The 20,953-nt window shown below is 39.3% G+C and overlaps 1 protein-coding gene across 3 annotated transcripts in view; it reads left to right on the top strand.

The window, feature by feature from the left end:
* JHY (junctional cadherin complex regulator) overlaps nt 1–19,631 on the top strand; it is a 59,400-nt gene extending 39,769 nt beyond the window's left edge. For 2 of the 3 annotated variants that reach the window (XM_059929272.1, XM_059929270.1), the window contains 5 exons: nt 6,039–6,700; nt 10,839–11,133; nt 16,478–16,558; nt 17,340–17,468; nt 19,434–19,631. In XM_059929272.1, the coding sequence (XP_059785255.1) occupies nt 6,039–6,700; nt 10,839–11,133; nt 16,478–16,558; nt 17,340–17,468; nt 19,434–19,631 (1,365 nt within the window). The remainder of the gene's footprint in view (nt 1–6,038; nt 6,701–10,838; nt 11,134–16,477; nt 16,559–17,339; nt 17,469–19,433) is intronic. The other variant, XM_059929271.1, reaches the window with a different exon arrangement.
* The last annotated feature ends 1,322 nt before the right edge of the window (nt 19,632–20,953 follow it).

Below are 20,953 nucleotides of genomic sequence, written 5' to 3'. Positions count from 1 at the left end.
AGGAAACACTCCCATTTACCATTGCAACAAAAAGAATAAAATACCTAGGAATAAATCTGCCTAAGGAGGTGAAAGACTTGTTGTTCTCAGAAAACTATAAAACACTGATGAAGGAAATCAAAGATGACATAAACAGGTGGAGAAATATACCATGTTCTTGGATTGCAAGAATCAATATCGTGAAGATGACTGTACTACCCAAAGCAATCTATAGATTCAATGCAATCCCTAACAAACTACCAGTGGCATTCTTCACAGAATTAGAACAAAAAATTTTACAATTCGTATGGAAACACAAAGGACCCCGAATAGCCAAAGCAATCTTTTTTTTTTTTTTTTAACACATGGGTGTTTCTTTTTCCCCCCTGAATATCAGTACCCAAGGGCTGCCAGAGCAATCTTGAGAAAGAAAAACGGAGCTGGAGGAGTCAGGCTCCCCAACTTCAAACTATACCACAAAGCTACAGTAATCAAGACAGTATGGTACTGGCACAAAAACAGAAATATAGATCAATGGAACAGGGTAGAAAGCCCAGAGATAAACTGACACACATATGGTCAGCTAATTTACGACAAAGGAGGCAAGAACATACAATGGAGAAAAGACAGCCTCTTCAATAAGCGGTGCTGGGAAAACTGGACAGCTACATGTAAAAGAATGAAATTAGAACACTACCTAACACCATACACAAAAATAAACTACAAATGGAGGAAAACATAGGAAAAACACTCTTACATAAACCACAGCAAGATATTTTTTCACCCACCTCGTAGGGTAATGGAAATAAAAACAAAAATAAACAAATGGGACTTAATTAAACTTAAAAGCTTTTGCACAGCAAAGGAAACCATAAACGAGAAAAAAAGACAACCCTCAGAATGGGAGAAAATATTTGCAAATGAAACAACAGACAAAGGATTAATCTCCAAAAAATACAAACAGCTCATGGAGCTCAATATTAAAAAAACAAACAATCCAGTTAAAAATTGGGCGGAAGACCTAAATAGACATTTCACCAAGGAAGACATACAGATGGCCAAGAGGCACATGAAAAGATGCTCAACATCACTAATTATTAGAGAAATGTAAATCAAAACTACAATGACGTGTCACCTCACGCTGGTCAGAATGGCACGCCAGTCAGAATGACCATTATCAAAAAATCTAGAAACAATAAATGCTGGAAAGGGTGTGGTGAAAAGGGAACCCTCCTGCAGTGTTGGTGGGAATGTAAATTGATACAACCACTATGGAAAACAGAATGGAGGTTCCTTAAAAAACTAAAAATAGAACTACCAGATGACCCAGCAATCCCACTCCTGGGCATATACCCTGAGAAAACCATAATTCAAAAAGAAACATGCACCACAGTGTTCATTGCAGCACTATTTACAATAGCCAGGACATGCAACCAACCTAAATGTCCATCAACAGATGAATGGATAAAGAAGATGTGGCACATATATACAATGGAATATTACTCAGCCATAAAAAGAAATGAAATTGAGTTATTTGTAGTGAGGTAGATGGACCTAGAGTCTGTCATACAGAGTGAAGTCAGTCAGAAAGAGAAAAACAAATACCGTATGCTAACACATATATATGGAATCTGAAGAAAGAAAATGGTACTGATGAACCTAGTTGCAGGGCAGGAATAAAGAGACAGACATAGAAAATGGACTTGATGATGTGGGATGGGAGGGCAAAGCTGGGGCAAAGTGAGAGTAGCATCGACATACATACACTACCAAATGTAAAATAGTTGGCTGGTGGGAAGCAGCAGCATAGCACAGGGAGATTGGCTCAGTGCTTTGCAATGACCTAGAGGGGTGGGATTGAGAGGATGGGAGGGAGACTCAAGAGGGAGGGGATATGGGGACATGTGCATGCATATGGCTGATTCGCTTTGTTGTACAACAGAAACTAACACGGTATTGTGAAGTAATTATACTCCAATGAAGATCTATTTAAAAAAATTACTGAGAATTGATGGTCATCCTCATCATTTTCTATGTAAGTGCCCTACACATGCGTAAGATCCTTACTTCAAGCCAAGCAATCCGTCGTCACTTTACCTGTCCACATAGGTCTTGTTGCCCTGAATCGTTTTGTGCTCTCCTGTGAATCTTCACAGATTTTCCAAATCCCATTTCCACTGTGTGCTCAGAACCAGACACAGTACTGAGCTAAGGGTCAGACCCTTGCTGGCCAGTGCAAGAGGGTACACTCCCACCAGCAGAAGATCCTTCCCAGGAAAGGAGCATGCTGTCAGTGGGAAAGAAGAAAGTTCCCCAAATACGTGAGTCTTCAAAAGGATGAAACAGGATGTTTCCTTTCTTGCCTCTAAATAAAATAACTTGCCTCTCTAGACAAGGAAAAGAAATGATAGCATGAAAGATATGTAGCATCTTTGACTTATTTATGTCAACATCCTTGTGACCACATCCTAAGTGATCTTCCCACCTTTCCAAAGAGCTATTCATTTGGTTTTCCTCCAGCACTATCAACAGAGCTATGCCGCTTTTATTCACCTGAGCATAGAGTCCTTCTATACTAGCACTGAAAATTAGAGCTACTGTGTTCTCTAAATTTTATTAATATTATCGAATGGAATGTATAACCCAGACTCAGAGAATGTGTGTTTTGTTGTTAGTAAACACAAAAGAAACTTCAGAGCTAATCTTGGAGCCCAGGCACAACCCTCAGGACTCCAGGGTCGATCAGGGTGACTAAGAACAAGAACGGCTTTTGTTTTAAAGCAGATTAACATTTTGGCTGACATCAAAGCATGCATTCTCCCCTCTGCTTATGTCATGTAAACGGGAAAAGTCGTGAAAGAGAAATAGCCAGATGCTGCCTTTCTCAGGGTTGGGGGCAGACTTCCTTTGGATGGCACAGTAGGAAGGAGCATTAATAACTGAGCACAGATCTTACTGAGAAATTATCATCCCAGCATTAGGCATCAGGAGACCCCGGTGCTAACGCTCCAGCCAAAGGACTCTGCTTTGTGTGTGCTGGGAAAACCTACTGCCATTAAGCAGTTATTCTGAGTGCATGTAGTCCGGACTGATGGTGAGTGTTGGTAACAAAAGAACCCCAGTGAGAGGGGGATGAAATAGAGGATTTCGGTGCTGATGGAGATTAAATAGCCTGAGAATGGCTTTGTATATTAACTTCAGGGAACTAGGGTCTTGCCACCTAAAGAGTGACACCTGATGCCTCAATTGTAGGTAATAAATCTTTAGTAAACCTCAGATCTCAAGTAGTCTGCTCGGAAGGTGAGAGAAATCACACCAAGCCCATAAACGGCTTTCTTTCTGGAGACTGAAATGCCGTCTCTGGGCACTTACATTTACATGAACAGTGGATTTAACACTCGAGGCAATTGAAGTTTCTCCTGAAATGATGAGTCCTTGGCCTTGTTGACAAAGCACCCTGTGAAGAGCACTACTGTCATCTGAATTGTCAGCTGCAAAAGGTATAACATGATTAAGACCAAGTGGTAACCCAAGATTTGGGGTCTGGTACCCCAGGAAAAAAAATTCTTGATAGGTTTTTTTTTTTTTTTTTTAATTTATTTTTGGCTGTGTTGGGTCTTCGTTTCTGTGCGAGGGCTTTCTCTAGTTGTGGCAAGCGGGGGCCACTCTTCATCGCGGTGCGCGGGCCCCTCACTATCGCGGCCTCTCTTGTTGCGGAGCACAGGCTCCAGACGCGCAGGCTCAGTAATTGTGGCTCACGGGCCTAGTTGCTCCCCAGCATGTGGGATCTTCCCAGACCAGGGCTCGAAACCGTGTCCCCTGCATCGGCAGGCAGACTCTCAGCCACTGCGCCACCAGGGAAGCCCTCTTGATAGGTTTTTTTGGTGGAAATGAGAGAGAGAGAGAGCTGGACAAGTACAGTCAGACGCCAGCAGAAAAAGAGTTCCTGGTCACTGATTTTTCTAGCAATTTAAAGGCTGAACAAGCATGGTTGGACTTAGAGATTATCATACTAAGTGAAATAAGTCAGAAAGAGAAAGACAGACACCATATGATATCACTTACATGTGGAATCTAAAATGTAACACAAGTGAACTTATGCACGAAAGAGAAACAGACCCAAAGACATAGAGAACAGACTTGTGGTTGCCAAAGGGAAGGCGAAGTGGGGGAGGGATGAACTGGGAATTTGGGATTAGCAGATGCAAACCATTATAGATAGAATGGATAAATAACAAGGTCCTACTGTATAACACAGGGAGCTATATTCAAGATCCTGTGATAAACCATAACAGAAAAGAATATAAAAATAGATGTATATATGTGTAAAACTGAGTCACTTGGCTGTACCACAGAAATTAACACAACACTGTAAATCAACTATCCTTCAATTTAAAAGAAGGCTGAACAAATATTGAAAAGAATGACATTATCAGCGTTAATAAATATCTCTAGGTCATAGCAAAGAGGGATCTTTTTTGAGCTTCAAGAACAGTGATGACAGCCATGAAAAGAGCCGCTGTGTTTCATGAACACACCTACAAGAGTGTAAATAACAATGTTCTTCTGGATCCACTACCAGGAAGGATGCTCTTGGGCTGTCTGTTGGCAGAGCCTCCTTGCCCACGTTTCCCCCATGCAGCTCAATATACTGCATGAAAGGAAGGACCTTTCTTAATTGAAATACAGATAGAAAAGGAAGTTTTTTCTTTTTTGGAGCACCGCAGGTAAAAATTTAAAGTTTAGAGGAGCTACTAAGAACCTGGCCAATCCTCCAGAAAGCTCAAATTCTAAAAACTTACTCTAAATTTTGAATTATAAGTCATTCTTACTTGAAAACTGATATAAGAAGTCATATTGTATATTACTGTTTTAAATTGAATAATCTCAACCTTATCATTATAATGAGATTTCATGAGACATAGAATACCATTAAATGATATTATACAGGAGTAGGATGAGCCTTAGCAATTATATCAGAAAAGTGAAATAGAAGTTGAATTTATCCTTAAAACAATTTGAGCAAAAACATGATTTATTCAAGTTTTTTTCTCAAATGATCTGGGTAACTTGCATTTTTCGATTAACATTGCATAGATACAGGCCACAGAGGCTTTTTATACGTGTGTTCAGCAAGGAAGAATTATGTTGCAGTTATATAACACACTGAGGCATATGGTCCTCTGACTGTTTTCAGTAAGCATTTAATCATTCTTTCCAAAGGCCTCTTAACTCAGCTAGTTTTTCACAAAGTAATGAGCGCTTTATTCCTTGGGAAATATGTCTAAATGGCTTAGCACAATATAGTTACATAGTGTATCTATTATACCAGGAGTACATTTTGTTGTTACAAGACTTTGGAAAGCATAAAGACTGCTCTGAAATTGAAATATTTCCCCCAGATGTTTGATTGCCTAAGTACAGGCTATATTAAGGAACAGAAGCAAAACAACCCTTGTGGTTTCACAGATGTCCTATCACCACACAGACTCTTTTATAATCCTCTGAATAAAATCTAATTTGTTTCATCTGGTGAAGAGATCATTTCTAGCTTCTGACCTATATGAGTAAGAAGATCTGATAATCTGAATTGTATTTCATATTAAACTTGTACTTGGTGGGTAAAGCAAATTGTTGATGTTCTTTCTGGATAATATTTTTTTAAATAATCATCTTAGTTAAGATAAACTTGCATATTTTGATGTTGATTTGCACTTCCGTTGTATGCAGCTCTTTAGAGGTAAAGCTGCTTTTCCCCCCCCAATTTGGTAATACTTCATTTTACAACATCATAGGTCAAAGACTTGCCCTTAATATAATGCCCATTCTAAGCTATTTCTTTCTAGAAAATTCATAATCTGAAACTGCCAGGAGGAACCACTCAGCTAATCACCCTCTCATTACCTGAAACGAGGAAAGGACCCTCTGTTCTCCTTCTTTATCTCTTTTCAATTCTGTGGTCACCTTCCTAGAAGTCTTAACTCCCAGTTTGAGAAACACTAAAATTTGTGAAGAGTGCCAATCTTTTAACTTTATATTAACTAAAAATATCTTTTTAGGATTACCAGGAACACTGGTCTCAATTTGAAAATGCAAAATCAAGCAGTGGACCCAGAGGTCAATCTTCAGAAACAACCAATGGCCAGCAACCTTCCAGAAGACCAGCCAAGCACAAGATTCGAAAACAGCATAAACACCGGCATGGCCCAAAGCCTTTGGTGACTGAAGAGCTGGTTGTCAGTCAGGGAAACCAGAATAACTCTTCCAGACAGCAGCAAACCCCAAATAAGCCTATAGATACTGCAGTGAAACAGGAAACAGTCGTGATGATGAATGCCCCGAACAATGATTTACAATACTCAGGTATACCGAGAAGCCAGGAACCCAAAGTAACCTCCAATAAATTTGCTCCACCACACCAGGCTTCTGACAAGGTACTATATAAAAATTCTACCAGGTATCACTCAATGATGAATGTTAATACAGAAAGAGGACACAAAGACCAAGAAGAGAAAAGATTTTCATATCAGCAGCTACACATTGACACTCTTTCCAATATGGACTTGAACTATCTTCATGAACTTACTAAGAAGCATGCATCCCTTAGCCAGAAAGGCTCTCAGTCTGTTTCTAACATAAATGATAATGGATCAACTGAAAATAAGAAGCAACCCAAAGGGACTTATACAGAAACAAAGTATAAGAACTTAGAAATATTATGGTAAGAATTCCTTGTTCTCAAGTGGTTTTCTAGAGTAATGAGAGGCTGCTAGAGAAAGATAGGAGGGGGAGGATGGGGTGGAGGGGCGGGGGGTGTTCATGGCGATGGTCAGGCAAGAGGAAAAATTCTCCTAACGACGTCCTTGCCTCTGATTTCTGCAGAAAATAGTCCACTTTTGATGTATTTCTTTTCTTCTTCCCTGTCTCCTTTACTTTTTCTAGTGTCGTTAAACCAGAGGTTGGAGGGAGAAGGGCAGAGGGACCCAGTCAAAAAAGATCAGTATATTTTAAGGGTCGCAAGTAATGTCCACAGGGAACAAATTCTCTCCAACTCTGTAATGGTCTATCCTAATAAAATAATCTAAAATACAGAAAAAAAAAAAACACGTGGGTGTAAACATATCATTTACAACCATATGATATCATTTATATGTGGAATCTAAAATATGGCACAAATGACCCTATCTACAAAACAGAAACAGAATCACGGACATAGAGAACAGACTTGTGGTTACCAAGGGAGAGGAGGGGAGGGAGAGGGATGGACCGGGAATTCGGGGTTAGTAGATGCAAACTATTACATTTAGGATGGATAAACAACAGGTCCTACTGTATAGCACAGGGAACTGTATTCAGTATCCTGTGATAAACCACAGCGGAAAAGAATACAAAAAAAGAATGTCTATATGTGTATAACTGAGTCACTTTGCTGTACAGCAGAGATTGTCACAGCACTGTACATCAGCTACACTTCAATAATATATATATATATCATTTACAGAAATGACAACAATAATTGAATATGGAAATGTTTAGATTAATTATAATATTTAATATCATGTAACCATTAAAAACCATGTTTATGAAGAAATGCTTCTATAAAGAGAAAATAGTACAGTACAAAAATTACACTTAAGGAGTATGAGCTCTATCTACTATGTCAAAATGTGCAGAGAAGATGAAAAATGCACAAAAATGTCAATAGTGGTTATTTCTGGCAAGAGAGATTGGGATTATTTTTAATTTCTTCTTTATATTTTCTGAGTTGTCCAAGTTCCCTACAATGTAGATGCATTACTTCTATAATTAGAAGAAAGAAAAGTTATTTTTAAAATCGGGGTATTTCTTGATATCATTCAGTCAAATGTGTTTATTACATACCTGATATGGCTGGATATAGGACTAAAATGCTATAAAAGATACAAAAGTAGTATGATGCATGGGAACCTTCAAGGAGCTTATTTTCAAAGTAGGGAGACAATTTGACACACATGAATTAATCAGAAGACATTTAAGTGTTCCACTTGGAGGTATGGAATGTACAATTAATAAGATTAGGAATTCGCTTCCTAGAAGACATAGTGATAGATAGATAGCAGGCATTCTTGTCTTTTCTTCCTGACTTTAGAGGGAGTGAGTCTAACATTTTTGCCATTAAAAATATTTAATTTTTAGTAGTTAGGGAGATAAATAGGAAATGACCTCCTATTCCTATTTTTTTCCTGCAAAGAACTTCTATCATAAATAGATGTTTAATGTTATCAAATTCTCTGCATCAATTGAAAAATTTTCTCCTTGAATCCTTTATGTGGCTAAATGTGTTAACAGATTTTCTAACATTCCATCATCCTTTTATTCCTAGGACTAACCCAACTTGTCATACTATTTTAATATATTGCTTGATTTGATTTGTTAACACTGTTTAGGATTTAACATTCACATGCAGGAAGTGAGACTGGCTTAAAATTCTCCAATCTGTCATTGGCCCCCGTCTGGATGTGTTATCAAGATTATACCAGCCTTAAAATAATTCCCCCGTTTTATATCCTCTGGGAGACTTCATGTACAATTGGAACTGCTTCTTGAAGATTTCATAGAATTTTCCAGTAAAACTATTTAGTTCTCATGTGTTTTTTTGTTTGGCTTTTCTTTTGTTGTTATTTGTGGGCAGATATTAAACTTTAAACTACTTACATTTTTTTGTGATACTCATATATTTCGATTAATTTCTACTATCTTAATTTGTCCTAGCCACCCTACTTTTTCCAATACGTATTGTCTTTATTTTTTTAATATTGTCTGTTGAACTGATAGAACTTTCTGCTACTTTTTCCCTCTACTGATTTGGAAATGCATATTCTCTTTCTATTCTTTTTTTTTTAAACTTACATTATTAACTAGTCTAGTGTTAAAATTTCTATTCTTCTGCAGACATATTCAAAATCATTGGATTGTTCTAATCCAGTCACCCTTTGTGTCATACATATTATTTTTAACCAGCATCTTATATCTCTAAAACTAATTGTTGTTTTATTATTGTTGTATAGAGTCAGTGCTGTTTTAGATTTAACCAGTTGTTTATTATTGTCTTTGCCTCCCATTCTTTTTTCCATTTTACTCTTTCTTCCTGAAGTAGATCCTTTAGAAGTTCTTTCAGCAAGTACATTTCACTGGTAAATTTACTGGAAATTCCTTTACTTTCCTCTCTATCTTAAATTATGTTTAACTTGATAAAGAATTAACCTCTTTGAAAACACTGTTTTTCTATTTCCTGGCTTCTCTATTTCTTTGAAAAGTCTTTTATCAATGTAATTATCATTCTTTTTGTCTTTGTCTTTTTTTCTCTTCTTGATTTTGAGGTCTCTGTTTTTGGTGTTCTGAAGCTTCACTGTGATGTATCTAGGTTTGAAATTTGTAATCCTGCTTGTGATTTTTTCTGGGATTCCTAAATCTGAGGGTTCATTTCTTTCATAAATTCTGGAAAATTATCACCCATTTGTCCTTTGAATATTATGTCTCCCAAATTTGCTCTAATTTTCCTTCAGGAACACCAAGTAGATGTATATTTGATTCTCTTATTCTAGACTCTGTGTCTTTTTAACTGTTTCTTATTTCCATCTCTTATCCCTCTATGCTTCTTTCTGAGAAATTTCCTCTAAGTTTCTAAGTCTCTTCAGCTCCAATATGCTCTTTAGTGTATCCACTGAGTTGTAAATTTCAGTAATGGTGTTTTTCATGTCTAGGAGTTCTATATGGTTCTGATTAAAACCTTCCTGTTATTTTTTCAGAATATATTTCTCAGGGTTTTGATTTCTTCTTTCATGTCTTTAATCATTATAAACATGCTTCCTTATGAATGCTATCTAATATTCAATTACCTTAAGTTCTTAGAAATCTACTACTGCTTTGTGTGTGTGTGTGTGCATGTGTATCTGCTGATTCTCATACTTCGTAGGTTATTTACTCACATGTTCTAGGATTTTGGATTGTGAACTTATCCATCTTATCTGTAGACACCTAGGCAGGCTTGGGTGGGAATGTATCCTTCCAGAGAACTTGCTTCTGCCAGATACTACAGAGGTATCCTTCCTCTAGGATCACTTTATGTTAATTTCTTGGTGTTGGATTTCCATGATTATGTGGGGAAGGTAAATTTGAACCCCAAATATTGTCCCATAGCTATTTACAGGGAATTTTTTTCCCACCTCAGAGCCTACATTAAGACAGATAGGCTTGCTTTGTTGTTGCCCAAGGCTGGTGAATGAGTTTTTCACTAATCTGCCATTTTATTGAGGGTGTAGCTCTTCAAGGGTTACAGCCTTCACGCAGGCATCTTAGTTCTGATTCTCTGCCTGACACAGAGCCAAGATCTCACATATCCCATACCAGTGTTGAATGGTGAAACTCAAGCACTTAGGTCCAAACTCCCTCAAAGAAAGCCATAGCTTCATCTTATCTAAATCTGCTTTAGTTTTAGTTTCTGTTTAGTTTGTGGTCTCTGAAGATTCCCTGTCTCTCTTACAAATCCAACTATCTAATTAAAAGGGCATTTGTTTAATTTAATCCAACCTGTCCAGGTGTTTTGTGGTGGGAATGCCTTTGATTTTTCAGAATGATGTTTTTTCTATTCTGAATGCACTAAATGAAAGTTCTAAGCAAGAGCTAGAATATCCTAAAGAAAAAATAGAGGATATTAAGAAATTAATGTATTTATGAAAAGATTAAGCTAAAGAACATTAATTTGACTGGGGGAGTGATAAAGACATCAAATTAATGGTTCATAAAGACTTTTATGCTAAAAGTCTTATGTATCTAGGTTTCATTAACAGATTTGTGCTATTTTTTTTTTTTCCTTTAAGGAAGTTCCATTCTTCCTCTGAGAGCCAACCTGGTAGTGCTTCCCCAGACTCACGGCTCACCCGGACGATGGAGCAGCACCAGCAAGCCCTAATGCATCTGACTGAGGCGCATCCCCACGAAGGGGCCTTACCCGGCGTCACGCTTCCACCCATACCATCAAGGGTGGAAAGTGCATCCCAACTCAGTTCAGAGAGAAGCCAAAGAAACCAAGTGAAAATTAGCCGTAGCAATTCTGAAGGCTATCTGTTTCAACTGGAAAAGGGGAAGAAGCATAGGAAAAGCAGCAGCATTAAGGTAATAAAAGCATCTTACTTACTTAAACTTTTATTTTGCTAATACACAGGGACCTGGATTTTCATTCTCCTTATCACGGGCCTGGAATAGGGATGCTGCTGGTGCTCCTCCCTCCTCCCCCTCCTTCCTCCTCTCTAGTCCCCACCCCTTCTCAGCCTTCATCCCACCTCGGCTCCTGCAGTAAAACACCCAGGACAGCCAGCCAATGACTGAGCTTTCTTCTGAAATGTTTGCTTTACTGAGTTCTGTGTTTACCTAAGATTCACCATGACTAGCACCCTTGTGCACTTAGGTCTTTCCCATCAGGTCTGCTTTGTTAAATAAGGGAAATGGGGGTGGGAGGCAAAGAGGAAGATTTCCAGGAAGAAATGAAGGAGCGTTGAAGGAGCCTTTTTATGTCCTTTGTGTTTCTCTACTGTTACAAACAATAAAAACCCTTCAGGAAAGATCACTTGTTTCTAGTGTCAAATAGTAAGGAAAAGGCTGGAAAATGCATTCTGCTTTACTGGGCAACAGGGAAATAGTTGCCCAGTTTACTAGCTGGAAGCAATAGTCCTGTGGTGGATTGGCCCCGCCAGGAACAGACTCTGAAATGGAGATTTGTGAGCAAGAGAGTTACCGGGGAACCACCCCTGTCGGGGAGGGAGGGGGCAGGGCCGGGTGAGGGAGAAGGGGCGGCTTTGAGGCTGGTGCAAAGGATGCCTCAGCCAAGCCCATGAGGGTTCTGAAGTTGGGATGGCCCTTCAGAGGCAAGGAACCCAGATGTTCCCCCACATGGATCAGCCATTGGCTATTGACTGTCTCTGGGGGAGGGTTGTAACTTTGGGCACAGCCGCTCCATCTGGCTGAGGGCAGTTCTTAGGGAGGGACTCGACTGTAAGCCATAGCAGACAACACTCCCAGCAGCTGGGGGACCAGTGGACACCAGTGGGGCGTCCACTATAAGGCAGATTTATGGAGCCATCCTTAGTTCAACTCAACATATATGTGTTGAATTCCTACCGGGAACTGTGTCAGGTGCTGGGATGTATAGCAAACGAGCCACGCCCTGTCCCCAGCAGTATCATGTTGAAATAAGAGAGAGAGATGCACAGTGAACACAGAGGAGGACACATCCCCACCTGCGGGTCAAGCAGAGCTTCAGGAGGTGATCGTGAGGCACCTTAGAGGATGATTGAGAGTTAGCAAAAGAAGGAAGACTGAAAGCATTTCAGGCAGAGGGACCAGTGTGAGCAAATGTTCTGAAGCTTGAGAGAACACAAAGCATGCTGGGAACTGATGCATTTCAGGGCTGCTGTCACTCAAAGTGGGAGGCGCTGAGTGTCGAGAGGTGACAGTGGAGAAGTAGGTCGGGGACCGGGTCTTCGAGGATCTTGCTCGTCATTGGAAGAAGGAGGGCTCTAATCCCTCAGCTGGTGGGGAGGCAAGGGGGTTGGCGGGGGGCATGGAAGAATTTTAACCACAGTTAGATTAATGTTTTAGAAAGACTGCTCTGGCTGTGGTGTGCAGGGCAGATGCAGGGCACTCCAGGAATAGGGGATCGTGAAGTCAGTGGACACCCACATGGGAGTCTCAGAAAAAAAGGAAAGGGTGGCCTTGAAGAGAAGAAGGGAAAGCTGGACTAGAATGACAGTGGGTCATATTGCAGAGAAGAAAAGGAGGACCAGCTTGGTGTGTCCTCCTGAGATAGAACCTCAGAGGTTGATGCACATGAAACGCCCCAGCCCACTGCCGCCACCTGAGAGCCTAGGCCTCCAGCTCGCTCACAACCCCGGGGTCCTCCCCTCCGCCCCTTCCCACACGCCGACCTGAGGGCTCCTTGAGCTCCTCATCTGACCCTCCCTCACATCCTCCGTCCTGCCGGGGTACCTAATTCTTGCCCAGGCTGTGGAAACCACTACTGGTTGTTTAGAGCTGGGATGATCCCCAGTTTCACAGTAAATAAGAAGAAATGTGTTCCTGGGTTCATAAGTAACTTATTTTTCCACCAAAACATCATTACTTGACAGTTAATCGTACCTAATCTGAGGTACGATTAGTACTGTTTTCAAGTACTTCATAAATAGAATAGGGTTTGTAGACTGGACTAGGAAGCCAGACACTGTGTGTATTATTATTTCTATAGGGAAATGTATTCAGAGCTTAGGAACCAACACATTCTCAAGGTGAGGGCGTCCTGTCACTCTGGAATTTACGAGTTACCAGGGCCTAAAAAAGAGCTCAAACTCACTACCTCGGAAGAGAACCTTCTGAGTTAGGGTTCTTGCCAACTGTGGATTATTGATGAAAATGCAAGCTTTTAACAATTCCTAATGAGCAGGGTTTAGTGGAAGTCACGCACTCAGCCATTTCTAATTTCTCATCACCTAATCTCTCTGTGACTCAGACAAGCTATTAATTCACCTGAGCCCCTATTTCCTCATACACACAATCAGAATTGTTCTTTTTATAGATTTGGTTTGACAGTTAAGTGAAATAATGTATTAAAACCTTAGCTTAGTGCCTAGCAAAGAATAGACATCAACTAAATGTTAGTTTCCTTTCCCTTCCTTCTCCTCTTGGTAGTTTGAATCTGTGTTTTACCGAGGGAAGGCAGAGGACAGTACCCAGTGATGGTGTGTATCATGAGACATCTAAGATCGGGGAGGGGAGGGAAGAGGAAGAAAGAGAACTTCCACTTCCCACTTCCCAAGCCCTCTTTCCAACTTGGGAAATCCCTGCCTTCCTGCTTTCTCTCAGAGACGTTGCAATCCACACGTATCCATTTTCTCCATCCAAGACTTTCAGCCTACATCCGACAAAGACACAGAAGCACTCTTTGTCCGGGAAGCCATTCCAGAAGCTAAAATGATTTAGAACCGAGCTATTTGTATAGGACAGCAGGTAGCCGGGGCCCCAGGCAGAGGGACTCATTACCCAGGTCATGCCTATTTCCTAGTCAAAGCAAATCTCGTGGTTTCCAAGGGAATCGACTTGAATCACATTAAAAATTGGAGGATTTGTCAAGATAATAGGCCCAAGCACCGTTCCTCTTCTGGCAGTTCTGTTGTGACCAATTTATGAACATTCAGCATTGTCCATGCCACTGAATCCAGACATCAGGCAGTGAGAGATTAACACGGCACAAGTGATGACAAACAGTAATAAAAATATCTACCGCAACCTGCCACAAAATAACTGCTTAAGGAGTTCTCTGACAGCTGTGTTGAGCTGAGCTGCAGTAATTAACTCGTGTGTTTGTTGTCACAGACAATCCGGGTATTGCTGCTTGACTGCTTCTAAGACGAGGTTTATTTGGATTAAGTTTAGCAACCGCAGAGCAAACTTCCTTCACTTGCTGTTCCCCAGTATTTGAGGCATTGTTTTCCGTCCCGTCTCTGAGTAACTTTCTCACCCTTACACATCTGAGGAATGTTCTGGAGGAAAGCCCTGCAGTGTCCCCCACAGCGGGGCACGACCTCTCAGAGTTGAAACAAGTCCTCCCGGGACAGTCAATGTCATTTTCAAGTCAGGCACCTTTTGCCCCACGTTTACAATAAAAGTCACTCTTCTGGCTTGAGAAGACGTGTGATTGATGGCCAGCAGAAACCTTCCACCAGGAGATCCTATGCCAGACTCTGCCAAAGCCACGACCAGTGGACACCAGTTCCAAGGGGTAGATCTGGTCTGGTCAGCCGTCAGCTAGAGCCAGAGTTGGCTGATGTCACCCTGTGTGCATCTCATTCAAAGACTAGCAGCAAACCCCACCGGGGATTTTTTGAAAACATGCTTTTATTTTCCCCCTGTGTTTGGAGACCTAATGAGACTATTATTGTTGATTTAATTTTTAAAAATTGGGGGGGGGGCATGGTGCCATTGTGACCTTTTGGTCTTGTAACAGCCAAAGAGAGGTAAATCAAAGTAAATTCTAGGGATTCTTTGACTATGAAAGCCTTTTGAAGAGACAGAAAGTAGCTTAGTGGTTGCCTAGGGCTGGAGGTGGGGGGAGGGAAGGGACTGCTAATGGGTATGGGGTTTCTTTTTAGGACAATGAAAATGTTCTAATTGGATTGTGGTGACTTTCGCACAACTTGATGACTATACTAAAAACCACTGAACTGTACAACTTCAAATGGGTGAATCTGGTGGTGTGTGAATTTTACCTCAATAAAGCTGTTAAAAAGATTTTTGATGGAAAGAGATCAAACAAAATTACAGCACTGAGAACCAATCAAGATTACTTGAAGCCAACAAGTAAATCCAGGATTTTTGATTGCCGGTCACCCAGAACAAACTCTGTTAGGAGCCATCGCTCTCCCTTGAGAAACATCTCTTCACTGGAAGCTGCTCAGCCTGTCAAGGAGTCAGTGGCGTTTGGAGATGACCCCTTCGGGCCACACTCTTTCCTTTGTGTCAGTCTGCAGTGCTAGACCCTCGGTTCTGTTTTTCTGTGACAGCCACGATGTTCATTCGAGGTGATAGTAAGAACTTCAACAGGGATGCAATAAGCAATTATTCATGCTTTACATTACATCTTTTGTGAGTTGGTGGAATGATTAAAGCTAAGCTGCTTCAGACTGGGTATCTGCTGCAAGTAGCAAGTCAGACTTCATGTCAAAAGTGGGAGTTTGGGGAATATCTTAACCTGTCCTACAGTCAGGAGCACGTTAGTATTTTTCCTGCCTGTTACTGTGCTCAACTGACATAATTTAATAATTAAATAGCCACAGTCTGTTACTCTGTCCCTTTAAATATGCAAGGGTAATAAGCATTATCATATAAAATTATTTGTACCTTTCAAAATATCCAAAATCACACTGAATAAAATGAGTTTCTCAGTGGGTCTTGCTTAGACTCTTAACCCTTAAATGTTTCCTTTCTTTTGAGTATTATGACATTAGACAGGGTGCCCTCTCTTCGAAGCAGTGTGCTTACCTGATTCGTTTAGATCGTCTCTTCCAGGGAAATCAGTTGGTTCAGTGAACGGTACAAAACTAGACATAATACTCATAGCAGCAGCAGCAAATTAGTAATGTATCCGTTATGTTAAAAATGTTAATAACAAAGCAGCATTTTACTCACTTGAAATTTTTTATTTATAATTTTCAGAATTTCAATGTTTTTTATTGCAGAAGTGGAAAAGTCCAAACATGTTAGCTCACCAGCTACAAATTACCAAGGAAACGATTATCAATGACGACCATTAAAATGGAAGAATTGTTGGGAAACACACCCACTGTCCCACGGTCCACACAGGCTGCCATTCTTCATTTTGCTTCTTCCCTTTCTTATGTGGCTATGACAACTTGAGTGTGGGGGACATACAAGTCTTTAAAAGAAACTGTCTCTTTGATTGTATTTTTAGAGTTCCAAGCTGAAAGGTTATCAGAACAGAGACATGAAGCTTGGAGGCCTCGGACCTGACCTTGAGTCCATCAGAGACAAAGTGAGTGTGATGTACATATAGCATTTCCAGGATTGGATTTGCCCTTTGTCTTCCAGCAAAACTGGATAAAGATATCCCCAGAACCAAGTCCTAATTCAAGTGTCTCCCTCTGAATAGAGACCCTTCTGAAATAGCATTGGTAATAAGCCCCGGGCACTCCTTCTACCATAAAATAAAATTACTCAGCCAATGTTGTTTTATGTATCCACCTTTTCGTTAGTTTTGAAGGCCCAAACAGGAAAGTGGGGCACGTGCACATGAAAAGAGATGTGTGTTATATGGTCGTGGGTCTTTCCCAGTAGAGTTATCTTGATAATACTGAAGAGTGGCTACAGAGAAGACACTCAGGGTAAGAGTTTCCCAAGCCATGAAAAGTGCATCCACTTTATTCTCTTTCCTCTAGTGAAAGGAGATCTTCATTTAATGTGTTTTAACTGCAGTTGCACTCAAGGCATAAAAAGAGAGTAGAGTTCAAAGTTGGAAGCAAAAATGAAAATAAATTGGGTAAACGCAACAAAGAAGAGGCTGAATGTGATTTAGCCACTGTTAAGTGAACACTGGGTGTGCTACTGCAGTGACATTCCCCCCCTCAAGAGAAACTATTTGTAGGAGAAACATTAACTTAACCATTTCACTGCTGTCACCTTACACGCGGTGATCCCATTTCCCCCGTGCGGCTGATACTGTATGCCCAGCTCACTAAAATTAGTGTCAATTTAAATAGAGAACAGAGCGATCTAGCAGGACCTGTGAGTCACCCTCACTTTGTTTCTCTGGACAGATGCAGAAATTAATACAGCAAAAGGAATATGCAAAACAAGTAAAGGAATACAACTTGAAGGCACTATCCATCCCGTCAAAGCCACAAATAGCAAAGACTGAAAATAAATGTGCTGTCCCTCGGCAGAAGGTAAGAAGTTCTCACCAAGGCAATTGTCTTTTTAATTAGAATTAAAGGGAAACCTCTGTGACCTCATGACAATAAATTCCCCACGTTTTTTGAACACAGAGGATGATTTAGCTACTACTGTTCCTGCGGCTCCCCATCATTCACAGATACTGATGTAAAAATGATATACACACATATGATGCTGGAAAGTTAGCCTCTTTTTCTCCCTGAAGTTCACTGTTATCTTTAGTCTTCCACATGTTTTCCTCCAAGTATAGTATTTTGAGTTTCTCACACAAAAATTCAATGGTTAGGTGATTTCGTAGAAAAAAACTAATAATCCTGATTAACTATCAATTTCCTTCTCTACCATTAAATAAGTTTTAAGAAATTAGCATCTTCTTGCCATCTCTGGGTGCTTATGTCAGAGGAAAGTCCTTCACTGTTTCTCTCAAGTTCATTCCCTATATTTTTCCTAAGGGATGGTACTATATAGGTTTCTTTACTCAATAAAAATGATAAATACAGGATGTTCTCCCTCTCAGAAGTCATCCAACTCTAAGTTGTGATGTGAATGAAATACGTTCTATGGAGACACCGAGGTTTGCAGTACAAGTCTCTGCCTCAGTCCCGGTAAGGACATGGGACCCTTTGCATGAGGGACAAGTGACCCTTTGGTGCTTTTAGGAATTTGTACTTCGTGTTCTCTTTCACAGACTCTCATATTTTCTATCTATTGCCTTTCTTCCTCAGACCTTGAAGACCTCAATCCACTTGATTGAGTTTCCATGATGCCACTTTTTCTTTTTTTCTCCAGTCCATTATTTGTTCATGAAGAGATTCAAGGCAACAAGTCTATAATTAGAAATTCCAATAGAAGTCACCTACACACACTGAAAAGTCTGGAGTTTTTCTGTTTTGGAGATTTTTCCCCTTCTAGGACCTACATATACTATCCATTCCCATTTTAGCTCTCAAGAAACTCTTATTAAACTGTAAAACTGGGGGTGGGGAGAGATAAATTAGGAGTTTGGGATTAACATATAACACAACTATATATGAAAGATAAACAACAAGGACCTACTGTATAGCACAGGAAACTATATCCAATATCTTGTAATAACCTATAATGGAAAAGAATCTGAAAAAGTATATATATATATACACATACACACATATATATATGTATATATATACATGTATATATATATATAACTGAATCACTTTGCTGTACACCTGAAACTAACACAACATTGTAAATTAACTATACTTCAATTTTAAAAAATGGTTAATTTTAAAAAAGTAAAACATATAAAGGCAGATTTAGAAATCATATTCAGTAATCTCATTTTTATTGTAATGCCTGTCAGAACTGACATCACTGAAAAAAAGACTGCCTTTTTTTAGTATCCAGGTATCTATAGATACGCTAAAGAAAAGGAAAAAAAATTTTTCAACCTCTAATAAATAATTGCCAGAGTTGTAAGAACCCAGAAACAAGAATAGTTGGTGTAATAATGGAGACTCAGTTTTATCTCAACTACAGTGATGTCTTTGGTCTCACCCTGTAACAAGTCCTCTTTGGATGGAAAGGTCAATTAATATCTCCTTAATAGAGGTTTGGTTTTAATAAGACTGCCAGAAGCTAAATAGATCAAACACATAAGAAATCTATTTTCAAGCACTTGAATAAAACTCAGTTTTATAAAGAAAATATCCAGAGTCACAACTGTACATATCATTCTTCAACTCTCTTTTTTTCCACAGCATTTTGTTACGTGGCTAATTTATTTTGTTTAAACTGTGCATTATATTGCATTATTTGTATTTTCCATTTGGTCTCCATTTCCATCCATCCCTTAGTACATTATTGTAGCAATAGTCTCCAATTACATTATCAATAAACCTTTCCTAAGACTAGATTTAATTTAAGGAATCCAGGGTTCACTTCCCATCTCAAATAAAATTTTATCTTTATGCTTTTAGGCTTTGGAATATGCTAAGACCATCCCCAAACCCAAACCTTCAAATCTGAGTGATCAAGCCTCAAAGGAAAAGAAAAATCCAACCCATGCTGGAAAAGAAGACATTTTACCTGAAATCTCACTGCTGGAAGTACTGCAGAACAGACATGAAAGGGAAAAACAAGCTGTGGCTGCTTTTAAAGCCCTTCACATTGTATAGACAAGATATGACCAGAGATGCCCAGGGAATGGACTTGGAGAAGAGAAGCTCCAACCCACTGCTCTGCACTGAGAGTGATGACCTAGCATCATCTAACTGCAGTCCATGTTTGCTTCGTACAGGATTTAAAATATGGGGCCCTATTACATTACGGCGCCATATTTTACTTTCCAGGAAGAAAAACTATTTTAATTATTTATTTTCAAATCAGTTAATATTGGGGCTGAATAAGAACTAGGGAATAAAGCCTTTTGGTTTTATACTGGATCCTTTTATTTCTTTTTGGTTTTATATTGGCTCTTCTAATTTCTTAAATGATCGCTACCCTTTCTTAGCATAATGAAACTCTTAAAGTTACCCAGAAATAAATGTATCTCCTTGTGTTTCTTTCTCATTTTTCTGATTAAAAAAAAACTATAAACACTTCAGTTTCTATTGAAAAGAACTCAACTTGGACTAAACACTGGTAAATTTTGCGATATCATTTCCAAAATATTTCAAAAATCTCTAAATTTAGCCAAGGGTTTATATGTAAAATTTTAAAAATGAAAGTGCTTCTAGATGTGCTACTCAAATAAAACAAATCTCAATGTTGTTCTAACAGAGCGTCAAGATATTAATTAGAAATCCACCAAGTCCAAAAGCACTCAACTCGGGCACCTCTGAGAGAGACAGTTTCTCAAAGCTGCTGACTCCAAGTGTATAAATATGCTGAACATCTTGCCATTAAAAATATCTTAAAATATCATCAAATGTGTGCTTCCACACAAAAACATTAGGTAAGACAAAAACATCCCTTAGTTTACTACTGAATGTCAATATTAATAAATATTTTTTCCCTTTTAAAGAATCTTTTGAAACTGCATAAACATTGTGAAATTCCCAGGTCTTAAAATAGTCCCTGGGACTATTTTAAATCCTATTAAATTAGGATTTAAATTTTACTTATTTGCTTGTACTAGATGGGCATTGCATTCTTAGATGGCTACATCCAGAATCAGACACATTTAACAATAATTTAGGGAAAATCTGTTTCTCTATACAGGTGGCGTAAGGACTGGCTTTGGAGATTTATTCCTATATTGTACACATTTTACATATACCAAAATGTGGTAGAAAAGCTGCCTGTACAAAACTTTTTCTTAATACTGGAAACAGCATTGAAAGTCTGAAAAGATAACAAGTATCTGAAGATAAACAGTAAACTGGAGAATCATGTTTCAGTAGTATTTGGAAAATCATAGTACATATGAGGAGTTAGTTCAGGAAAATCACAGCCCAAGCTGCTCCTAAAATGTATCTGTAAAAGAAGAGGACCCTTC

Source organism: Balaenoptera ricei, chromosome 8 (assembly GCF_028023285.1).
Source record: "Balaenoptera ricei isolate mBalRic1 chromosome 8, mBalRic1.hap2, whole genome shotgun sequence".
Classification (NCBI taxonomy): Eukaryota; Metazoa; Chordata; class Mammalia; order Artiodactyla; family Balaenopteridae; genus Balaenoptera; species Balaenoptera ricei.
The sequence above is the reverse complement of the archived record's forward strand: the minus strand, read 5'-3'. Positions and strand labels throughout refer to the sequence as shown.